The following is a 12,053-nucleotide window of genomic DNA, read 5'->3' as shown; positions in this document are numbered from 1 at the left end:
CAAACTCTTTGAAGACATTTCTGCTTTCCTGAAACTGGCTTATAAATTATCCCACAGAATATATCATTATGTACTTATTGTAGGGAAGAAAAATCCAGGTACTTGAGACATGCAATTTAGATCTGGGTTAAGGGGAACAGGGGCAACTTGGCAAAGAGGTGAAGTTTGAAATAAATAAATGATATCCATAATTTACCTAATTATACATTGTTAACTTTTCATCAATTTAATAAGTTTTAGAAAGGAATTAATTTTTTTCTTCTAGGAACCATTTAGTCAATCAATTTAGGAATAACCTTCTCTGGCTACCTGTGCTAAACTGACCTAATTCAATGCATTGAAAATCCATCAAAATATAGGTTTACCTTATCCCTTCATGATAAAGTAAAAACAAAAACAAATAAAAGGACTGCATAGTCTTCACTCTAAGCACTGCTTTCATTTCTCCTAGTGGAAGAAGAGCCATGGTAGCTTTCTGATGGCGCTTTCTCCGTTTTTTAAATCACTTATCTAATCTCCATAAATAACAGCTATGAATCAAACTCTAGCCTTGACTTGTTTGAATGAGTGCTGTGTGATTGAATACCAACAGCTTCCCTAGTCAATATGTTGGTTTATATTGGAATGTGATAATTTTCCTTAAAAATTCTTAAAAAGTCACATCACATAATAAGCATAACTTCTCTACATTTACAAAGATGACAAAAATTAATCATGGTGACTCAAAGTCAGTAAGAGAAAGAACAACTGCCTATAATGAAATAGCATAATTTTTAGAGTTCAAAATTTCAGAAATAATATTCTAATATTGTGAGCTGTTGGACTTAGTCCACAGAATTTAAATTAAATCATTTGCCTGTCTTCATCAAAACAGTCCTTTTAAAAATCTCTAAATCAGATTTCTTTTTCAGGTCAGAGGAGTAATTTGAAGAACCATTTTCTATTATCTAATATATTCCTTTCATTCTCTTCCCTTTCCATGAAAATAAACCAGTGTAAGATGGCATGGCATCGCTAGCCTCAGAAAGCCTTCACATAAAAGTTTCCTACTGGTCTGGCATGACACTTGGCAGTTTGAGGTTTTCCTGTCCCTGCAGGCCCTGGGAGACATTCAGGCTTTTAGCCAAGAATCAGGAGGTTGGAGTGTGGAGCTATTTGCCAGCACCTCAAACAGAGAAGTAGTTCACTTTAACAGTGCATTTTGCTACTTCCATGTTTATTAAAGCATTTGTTATCTAAGAGTACAACACAGTTGCAGGAAAAGAACACCCCCACTGGGATGCCCTGGGGTTAAGCTCCATCTCTACCCATGGATCCCACATAGGAAAGATCTAGTGTCCATTCTGACATGGTGAGATTTTCATGAAAGCAACCCAAATCCCACTGTAATGAAAGTTGCATGTTCTGCAGAACGGAGCCCTGACTCCCAAGCCAGTATAGTGAATGGGCTTCTCCCTTCCCTCACCAAATAACTCTGCATAGGACACTTGTCCTTTCTGCCTCAGATTGTGTCCACCCACAAAGGAAATTCAGATTAGAAAAATCCTGTTGCCTAAAGACTGCAGGTGCCTGAAGCAACTGTTTTTTGTTACTGTGTTTGCAACAGGTCAGAGAGGAGGTTCACAATGATGAAATAATTTCCCCCTTCTAATATGAAGCTTGTCTACATATCTTCATGCTCTTAATAATGAATTAGATGTATATTTTGGTGATGAACATATTGTTATTTTACACATCTTTAAGTATACTTCCCTTTTTCATGTATATCCTAGTAGTATGCCCTGTAAATATCATTGTTATAACTCTAGATAGGTGTTTATCAATTACGTCTCTGGATGAGTATTTGCCTGTCATGAAATATTATTAACAATTTTAAAAATCAACAAAGTAAATAAATGTAAACAAATCTTCTAGTTACAAAGTTCCTAACAACTATAACTGTGTCAGAGCAATGCTCTTAAAATTTAATCAAAGTAACCTAAGTTTGAAGGCTTTTTTGGAATGGTAATTGATAATGACAGCAATGTGAATAAACAGTATTTAGAAAGCACATCCTTCATTAAGGTGCCAAAATGCTTCATGAACCACCTGCAGCATACAACACAGAGGATGTGTTGGATAGGTATGGCAAATGGAGCAGAATTGGAAAGCCTGCTTCGATTTTAATTCACCAAAGTTCACCTCCTGCTTCGGCAGCCTATCCTTGCCACTTTCAAAATACATCGGTACTCCCTCTAATGAAGGCCACTGAGATGGGAGGTAGGACAAGAAGGGAGCTGTCCTCCTAGGAAAGTGAGTCCCTATATTCTCCCCATCCCCTTTGTTTCCTTTCTTTCTCTTGGACTCTAATTTAATGCTCTGTTTGTGAGGCTTTTAGTGAAGCCACATTCTCAGGAAACAAGGATAACCAAGAAAAGAAACATGAAACATACCTTGTGTGAACTGAGTGATGCTGTGGTTGCCTTTGTCCAGGTTGAGAAGATATCCATGTTGAGGGGCCTCTGTCACAATAAATCTAAGAGAAATGTGTAAGCTGTCTCTGTCCTCCACTTTCAGTATTTTGCTTGTGATCATGAACCCCAAGTGACCAGTGGCTAGAGTGCGAAGTGTAGAGGCCCCCTTATTCACTGCGATTTGGGGGACACTGTTGTCAACAGCCAAGACCTGGATCTTCATCACTTGGGGTCTCCTTGTTTCAAACACCGTATCAGGAAAAACATAGAAGTCTGTATGGGTGCCATCAGTCACTGTGAAGGAGAAGCTATCTTCACTTGACTCAGTGCCATCATGTTTGTAGCTGATTAAGTTTTCATTCAAGTCTTGCTTGGTAAAAACCATGACAGGTCTGGTATTGTTGAATAGGAGATGGCCATGAATAGGCACCTGGGTGATAGTGAATTTCAGGAGCTTGTCAGGAGTATCTCTGTCTTCGACAGTGAGCTCAAAAGGAGTAATCAGCTTGTTTTCACTTTCACTGACAACCAGCTTGTGGATGGTGACCACTGGCTTTTTATTGTCCACATCGCTAATGGAGATACGGAATGTCCGAAAGACAGGGTTACGTCCATCGGTGACTTGAAACTCAAAACTGTCCATTTTCACTTCATCATCAGCTGTGTGGATGTAGTAGATTTTGTTTCCAGCCAGTTGCAGCTGAGTGAAAGACGTGAAGGATACACCAGGCTGATCTGTGCATTCCAGGTGACCTCGCATGGGAGCCCTGGTGATGGTAAAAACCAAGTTTTCATCAGGACTGTTCAAGTCACTAGTGCTTAGTAGGTCTGTTGTAAGAGTGACTTTGCCACCTTCTTTCAAGGACACTCCCTTACTTATCACATCAGGGAAGACAATGTCAATGCTCCCGATGGACACATAAAAGTAACGATCTATGAGGGGATTTATTCCATCAGTCACATCAAATTTAATTAGGTCCCGAATGCCCTCTTGCCCCAAATGGACATACTGAATTAAGTTTCTGTCTACTTCATCCTGGGTAAAATTCATGCCCAGTGTGATATTTTCAAAGGCACCAGTAGGTTTTCGTCTCTGTAATAAGCCATGTCCGGGCCCATAACGAATAATATAAACCAAAGATTTGTCTTCTGAATCTAAATCTGTTGCCATTAATATTTTGTTGTTGATAATCTTGGTATCCCCAATTTCTATTTCTAGTCCATTATTGATAGTCATTCTGGGCGTCTCATCATCAACAGGGATAACTATAATGAGGACCGTCTTTTCCACAGAGTGCTTCCCATCTGTTAGTTTAATCACAAAACTGTCTTCCTGGGTCTCGGAGTCATCATGCTCATAAATAATGCTGGAACTCTCTATGATCTGGTCCAAGGTGAAGCTTTCGACCAAAACCGTGCCATTTATCAGCTGACTCATGATGTGACCATGAGTGGGGAATTGGGTAATAGTGAAAGTTAAATCATCCAGGGGAACATCAGCATCAGCAGCATTGAGAATGGGTGTATCAATTACCAGACTCATGCCTTCCATCACCATAAATTCTCTCATAAACATCTCTGGCTGTTCATCATTGGTGGGAATGATTACAATGGGGAAGAACTGTCTCTCTGAAAAGTTAATGCCATCAGAACAACGAAATACAAATCGGTCCTCCACAGGTTCCACCCCTTTATGGACACTCTGGACATAGTTTATGTGGCCCTGCCTGAGATCTTTCAAGTTGAAAGCACTTATGGCAATCCCTGCTCTTGATTTCTCAGAGCCTGGTGCTGGAGAAATGTTTTCAACATAACCTGAAGTAGGCTGAATAACTATAGTGCACAAGATGTCATCATTCAGGGAGTCGACATCTTCAGCACTTATATGCATTGATGTTATAACACCTTTATCACCTTCCATTACTATCAACTGTTCACCTACAGAGATTTCTGGGGCCTGGCTATCAACAGGCAGGATGGTCACCCATATAGTAACTCCTTGGATAGTATTGCCACCAATTCTCCATTCTTGAGACATATCTGACAGACTCAGGTTAAAAGAATCCGCTTTAGGCAATAGGCCTATCTCACCACTGGTGTGGGTATATACAACAGAGCCCTCCAAGATGTCCCTTTGAGTAAACTGCTCTGCTGGAATGCCACTGACCAAGATTTCCCCATACAAAGGTGGATCTTCCAAGAGGAAAGTCAACATCAAGTCATCAGTTTCCTCATTGGTCCCTTTAATAACATTGGCAGTGATTTCAGTAGCCCCATTTTCTAAGACATCTAGATAGGACTCCAGAGTGCCAGTAGGATGGCTCAGTATGGGCACTTCATCATCCACTGGCCGGACATTTACTCTGAGAGTGATGGGCACCACATGATGTCTGTCGCTGACTTCCAAGGAGCAGCTATCAGTCAGGGACTTGTCCCCATTATGGGCATAGGAAACTCGGCCCTGTTTTATGTCCTCCAAGTGGAAGAGACCCCCTACATGCAGGATCTGTCCAGACACTCTCATGTGGCCATGTTTGGGTGCCTGAGTGAGAGTGAAAGAGATATGGGCAACATCAGTGTCTACATCATTCACGTGCAACTCTGTCTCACTCAGGATGTGGTGACCCTTCTCCTGAATAGTGAAGCCGGTGTTGAGGATCTCAGGTGGCTGGTTGTCCACGGGATGCAAGTAAAGGGTAAAGGTACCTGGAGCCATATTCCCAGCTCGGTCTTCCACCTGGAACTGGAACTGGGCCACTCGAGTAGCCACGCCCAGTTCTTGACCCGGGGGTCTGTAAGCAATTTTATGATGGTTGATCTGGGCTTGGGTAAAATGGGTCACCACGACTGAGGGGTTGTCAGTCAAGACCAAGGTACCCAGTGGGGCTGGCAGGTGATTTTCGTCTGTGTCTGTGGGAGGCTGAGTCACTGTGTAACGTAGTTCTCGGTCATCTGTGTCCAGGTCAGTGTAGCGCAGCCACTTCTTCCTCAGTGGTGTGAGCTGGGATTCCTGTACCACCATACGAAGGGGACAGCCACTGCCCAGCTCCGGAGGGAGGCGATCCACAGGATGGATACGAATCACAAACCGCTGTAGCCCGGACTGATTAGGAGGGTCATGGTTATCCTGGACTCTAAATGTGAACTGGTCTGTGACTGGCCCAGGACTATGGGGCCCAGAGTGTCTGTAGAACAGCCTGCCCTCTGTTATGTCCTGCTGCTGCCACTCTGTCACTGTTCGCTCATAAAATGCCCCCTCCTTCCTCCAAAGGCCTCTGAGAAGCTCCTGCTTCTCATGGGGAGGGTGAGTTTGGCGGAGAAGCAGATGCCCCGTAGTTAAGAAGGGTGACTCCAGCACAAAAAGCAGCAGAGAATCATCTGAATCCATGTCAGTTGCACTCAGGGAAAGGGGCAGGATGGGCACTGTTTCACCCTCTGCCAGTGTCAGCCCCGTGTTGGCATTGAGAACAGGTGGCTGGTCATCCACAGGCACTAAGGTGATGGGGAACAGAAACTGTACCTGGTGCCTGCCTCCTCCATCCACCATGCGAAGCACCAGGTTGTCGCTCAGCGAGCCGTCTCTGTCATCATGCTGGTAGACCACCTGGCCGGCTGCCAGCTCAGCCACTGTAAAGCTCTTGGGAGCAGAGCTGCCACTGGAAGCACCCAGAATGACAAGGTGACCATGCCGGAGCCCAGCCACCACCTCTAGCCGCACTGCTTCTAGGTCATCCTCATCGCTGATGACCAAGTTTTGCGGACCACTGCCTGCAGGGCCTGTGAGGGGCCGAGACTGACCCTCATAGAGAATAAGACCGGTATTCCGGGTGACCACCGGAGCCATTGTGTTCATGGGCTTCACCACTACCATGAAGGCAAAAGGGTCTGAAGCTGCTCCTTCTAGATCCACTACCTCCAATTCCAGTTCAAAGAGGCGCTCCTGGTCGGAGTCTTCAGAAGGGGGCTGGTAGGCAATCTTCAGGAGCCGCAGATCCCTCTGAGTGAAGGAGGAAAGGGGCAGGCTGCGATCATCGGTGCTCACCAAGTAGCCCTGGCCAGGCTGGAATGGAGAAGTAAGGTTGAAGATCAACAGGTCAGAGGGAGACTCAGCATCCTCGGCTGCCAGCATGTCTGGGGTCAGGGCCGTCAGTACAAACTGGTCCACCTCCATCATCATCATGGCCACGAAACTGGGCTTGGGTGCAGTGTTCTCGGCCCCTCGTCGGATCCTCACCAGAACCTGGAAGTGCTCGCGTTTCAAAGCAGGGCTGCCCACAGGAGCCCCTCGTGAACGCAGCTCCACCACCATGGGTATCCAGTCCCTGTTTGGTGAGCGACTGGCGGCTGTGTGGCGATAGCGCACGCCTAGTTCCTGGAAAGCTTTGCAGTCCATCAGGAGAGTCTCCGGGGCGCCTCCCTCTCTGGCTCCTCCAGGGACCTGCGGGTAGTGGATGAGTTCTCCATAGCGAGGCAGCGCGCCCAAGCCGGACAGGATGCCCACGCGGCACTCCTCTGTCTCGGGCTGGAAGGCGAACTCCAGGCTCCGCGCGTCCAGGGCATTGCTGGTCCCCAGCAGTTCTTCCACGACCAGAGGCAAGTTCCGAGTCACAACCTCCAGCTGGGTGAAGACCACCTCCACCTCCAGTACCAGTGGTAGCACTACTGCCCCTCCGGGCGCGTCATAGCGCAGCTGCAGCCGGACGCGGTCCCGAGACGGGCTGCGCGCGCCCAGGTGAGAGTAGCGCACCTCGCCAGGGCCAAAGTCGCACGGGAAGCGCTTGGGACTCAGGCGGCCCGGTCGCTGGGCCAGTGCGTCGTTGTCTAGTACCGAAACCGCGCAGCGGTCCCCGGGCTGCACCTGCAACACCAGGTCATGAAGGGGATCCAGCCAGACTTCACGGCCGAAAGGCACCCGGAGTCCGCGGTTCGCCAGCACTATGGCCTCCTCAGCAGGGACCCCTGCAGCCCCCGCGAGACCAGGGGACAGCAACGCCCTGCCGAAGGCAGCGGGCTGTGCCGGGACGCGGCTTACCAGTGACAGGAGAAGCAGCAGCAGCAGCAGCAGCCGGGGCGGCGGTGGCGGTCCTGGTTGAAAGCTGGTGGAGTTGCCTGTCCGGCGCGAGGATAACCCGGGAGTCCCGGCTGAGTGCATGGTCCCGGTGTTCGGACTTGGACAGGTCAGCCTGAGAACATGCGAAGTCAGTCCCCGGGCAGACAACAAGAGACACCGCCGGGAAGTGCCAGGAACTCCGCGCGCTGCCCGCGGGGTCCTCCTGTAGCCGGGGCTGGGCCAGAAGGATGGCAAAGTTGCGCGGCGCCGCCCGGGCTGGAGCCGCAGCCGAGGAGCCGAAGCCTTCCCAGCCCAGTCCAGCTCCGCCGCTAGCGCCTCAAACGCGCGGAGAATTGAATCCCTCCACTTCTACTTTCCAGGTCCCCGGACCCTGGGCTTTGAGGGAAATCCCTCCGCTCGCACCCCCTTACTCCAGTCCTCCCAGGTGGCCAATCGTTGGTCGGGGGAGGAGGCGCGGAGCTGAGGGTTGGGTAGTAATTTCTGCCAATCAGCTCTTAGAGGCCAAGGCGGGGAAACTGCGGGGAGGGGAGGAGATAGAGGCGCAACAGGTTGTCCTGGAAGTGAGGGGAGAAGTGGCCCGGAGTTGCCCACCCCTGCTTGCGCTACCCTCTGGGCTGCTATTAATAGATCTGGTACTCCTGCAGAGGAGCCGGAACACACTGCTGTGCTGGGTTCACTTCATCTGCCGGCGACCGAGGGTTACCCATTTTAGCCACCCCCACCCCTCCGCCTTAGTCAATGAAATCCCGCGCAGGGCATGGCCATTTCCCAAGGAAACTTGCAAACCCAGGGGAAAGTTAGACGCAATGCTTTTTGAGTTTGAAGCGAAACCCAGAGCCTTTGAGAAGAAATTCTGGGGCATATTTGCAAAAGGACAACTGGAATTAAAAGCCATAGCTAGAGCAGGTTGCACTCCAGCCCAACCCCCTTCGGCGCGCCCAGACGCTGCCTTCTCCTCGTGAATTACAATGGGCACAGTCCTCCGATTGGTGAGTTTTTAACAAGCCCCTCCTTTGCAACCGAGGTTCACAGAGTAAAAGGGAAAAAGGGCATTTGGAATGCGTGAGAAATGCAGTCTGATCAGAATTGCTAGTCTTGCACCAAAGAATAAATTCTAGGGAATGTGGCCCCAGGCTCTCCCAAATCCGACTCTGTTAGGGTAGCTGTCATTAGAGACGTTCCTGTTCTCTTCGCAGTAATTAGACCAAGCACAAACTAAATCTACTTGTCAGCATCACATTTCTTTGCATGCCACGAAAATTGATAAATATCCGGAGGGCACACTAAAATAGTTTAGCTCTCATTTCAGCCAACAGCTTTTGAAGTCAGAGCTTGAGCTCTTCCTGCCCCCTTGTGTTTGTTTGGTTTTAGTAGTGTGTAGATTCCCTTTCTAAAAGGTTTTTTATCAACTCTCCTCCCCCCTCAAAAAAGACCCCTTGTAATTTAAACTTAATCATTTTCGGATTGGCTCCTAAGCAATCATAGTCAGAATGTTTTATTTAGGATAATATTTTTTTTCTCCAGTAATGCAAATCTGATTGCTAACAGGAGCATAGAATTGGAGTAATAGTCATAATTAGCCATAATTGCCCTTTTCCTGCTCCAAGGGATTTTGAATTTGGAAAAGAGGGAAATATAAGAAACTGTTAATGTCTTTTTACATTTCAGTCTAAATTGAAGCTAGAAGGTGCCTATGGGAGTAATTTCAGTAAGAAGTGCCTATCCTTTTAAGCCTTTGTGTTTTCAGCTTGAGCTCCTCCAGACCAGGATTTTGATCCTTGCTTGACACAGTTACAGCTATTTTCCAGGCTGCAGCACAAACTCTGTACATAAGTATGGCTGGGAGATGCCAGATTCCTCTCCATGAAACCTACTGAGTGGTGTCTGTCTCCAGGAGTCATAGACAGGAAGTTCTAAAATCTTTCAAAAAGAAGCAAGAGATCAATTTAAAGGAGTCAGTCATCCAAGCAAGTGTGCAAGCACGCAAACAAGTAACATTTAGTTAATTAAATATTAATTAAGATTATTATGTGTGCTGTGCATTGTTTGAGGAGCTTTTAACTACAACTTAGAAACTGATGGATACATTTCACAATTTATTACAAAATGAGCATCCAGGAGCATAGAAGGGATGTGGCCCTTACTTTAAATACATTAGAAAATCCCCCATCTAACTCTTTACCAATTTCCTATTTGCTTTGTCATTATTATTTTATAATTTATTCTGATTATTTATTATCACATACAGAATTCAAAATGTGGAAACATGGGGGGAAATTCTGCTATTTCCTGTTCCAAATTAAAACAAATAAGATGCCAAGTAAACTAGAAAACCAATTTCAGAATATGGCTCTTTTTATAGTAAATTTCAAATTCTGGTTGTGTGTTTGTATTGAAAAATGTCATCTGGAAGCAAAGTGGCCTTATCCAGGCATTGTGACCCTGGGTAAATTCTGAGCAGAACCAGACTAACAGCTTGACCCTTGATGCTTCTTAGTGGCTCCAGGGTTTTCCTTTCCTCCTTTTAAAGTCCAACTCTGTTTGACTTGCAAGCAATGATAAGATCAGCATTTGAAGTATGATAGTATGCCTCAAGGGCAGAGTTCAATATTTTGTTTCATGGTAAGAAAAATACAGGACCACATTTATTTTTACATAGCCTAAGGAAATCAATAAACTATAATCTTTTTGACTTTTTAATTTAGTCTGCCTTGATTGAAGTGATAGAATGATTTTTAGAGATTATTATTATTTTTTGGTAAATGCCTTAGTTATTTGTCTTGTAAATCAAATAGAAGGTAACTCAAACTATCATTTGGCTAAATATATTTTACATTGATGATCATTGACAAAACAATGAGATGTCAAATTTTCATTTGAGAGCAAATATTATTGATGAAAATCATCTCTGTTTAGGCTCATAGTTCAGTGTTAAAAGATATGAATGCTAAAATAGCAAGAAAATTATTATTTTACAGTCAGCGTTCTCAATATCACTCAATATCATGAGGAATAAGTTAGCAAATGTGATTTTTTTTTTTTTTTTTTTTTACAAAATTCGAGCTTAACACTTCACTTCTTACTTTCTTAAGCCTTATAACGCTTCCTATACATACCATGGGCAAAATATTCCTTAAAATACATTCTGAAATTTGTTTGCTACTTTAAAGTCACACCAAAATGTTGTCTCATATCAACTTAAAGTTAAAATTATTGATTACTAAAACTCACAGACTAAGATTAAGCACTAGAGAACTTGTTTTCTAAAATAAAGGAAGCAATGTAATTAATTTATGATTCAGGCAAGGTATTTAGGTGGAAATACGATGGTAGGTCTAGGACTGGAGGTCAGACTGGAACTAAAAATACATCTAGTTAAATTTTGAGAATTATAGCTTTCATTATATAGTTTATTTCATTTTCCTTATGCTTCTCTACTGGATCATAAGATTCCAATAGAGAAGATTGCCTTATAGACACTTTAAAAATACCTACAGATGAATTATTGAAGTTTCTTGTGAAACATCTTTATTCATTCTCAACAAATGTTTATTCTTCAATGGCATCAAAACCATGGTTTGACTATAAACCCCTCAGAGCAGCACTGAGGGGTGAGGACAAACAGCTACGGACTCATTAACCATATATGCAAAGTGGAAATGAAGAGAAAGGATCATTTTTTTCAAACACCTTTCTCTCTTTTCTCTCTCTCTGTGTGTGTATTTTTTAGATTTATTTCTTATAATTTAAACGAAAGATTAGAATGTTTCATTATAATAAATGATAATATACCTATCAATTATATCTATTGGTTATTAGTTTTCATTTATCTGTATTTCCAGTCTTTCTAGTTGCTCCATCTTTGATTACAATTATGCTTAATTTTTCTCATCTGTAGAATAGCATTCTCCCTTAACTAAGATAGCCCCGCAATCTTTGCACACATCTGTGTCTTTCAGAATCCTGTGAATCATGTACATCTGCTTCTTCAACTTTTTCATCAAACTGACTCATGAACCTTCTATAAGGTAACGTCACAAGTTACCTTGACCACAACTCCTATCTCTCTCTCCAGTCCATCAAGTTGGGGAAAATCTGTTTCCACAGTGTATCTTACAACTGTCTTCTCTTTCCACTACTGTCTGTCATTATCCTAGCTCAGTTCACCATTATTTTTCATCCAAGTTACTTTGAATTATAACCTCTCATTGCTTATTGAATGAAACTCATTCTCTTCATCTTTACATTCCATACTAAACTACAGATTTTTTTGTGAACACACCAACTGTCTTGCTTCTAGACCTTTCCTCATCTCACATGTTTTTACCTTTGATTTTTGGTTCACTCTGCTCTTTTTTTTTTTTTCTGTAACATTATCCCTGTCTGTCCTTGGGAATCAGTCAGCCTTACAGATCATTTAATACTTCCTCATTTCATATTAGAGGAAACAGAGACAAGGAGGTTAAGACCTGGGAATCAAGCTGAAAAGAATGAGAGATTCCTGATTCCAAGGACTGGTGTCTATATCC

At 44.3% G+C, this 12,053-nt stretch overlaps 1 protein-coding gene across 1 annotated transcript in view; it reads right to left on the bottom strand.

The window, feature by feature from the left end:
* The window catches only part of FREM2 (FRAS1 related extracellular matrix 2), a 203,608-nt gene extending 195,436 nt beyond the window's left edge, over window positions 1–8,172 (bottom strand). The window contains exon 1 of the mRNA XM_003806915.5: window positions 2,433–8,172. Coding sequence (XP_003806963.4) covers window positions 2,433–7,605 — 5,173 coding nt within the window. The 5' untranslated portion in view covers window positions 7,606–8,172. The remainder of the gene's footprint in view (window positions 1–2,432) is intronic.
* Window positions 8,173–12,053: the final 3,881 nt, after the last annotated feature.

This window comes from Pan paniscus, chromosome 14 (assembly GCF_029289425.2).
Source record: "Pan paniscus chromosome 14, NHGRI_mPanPan1-v2.0_pri, whole genome shotgun sequence".
NCBI classification, from domain to species: Eukaryota; Metazoa; Chordata; class Mammalia; order Primates; family Hominidae; genus Pan; species Pan paniscus.
This window is presented reverse-complemented; position numbering and strand designations above follow the sequence as displayed.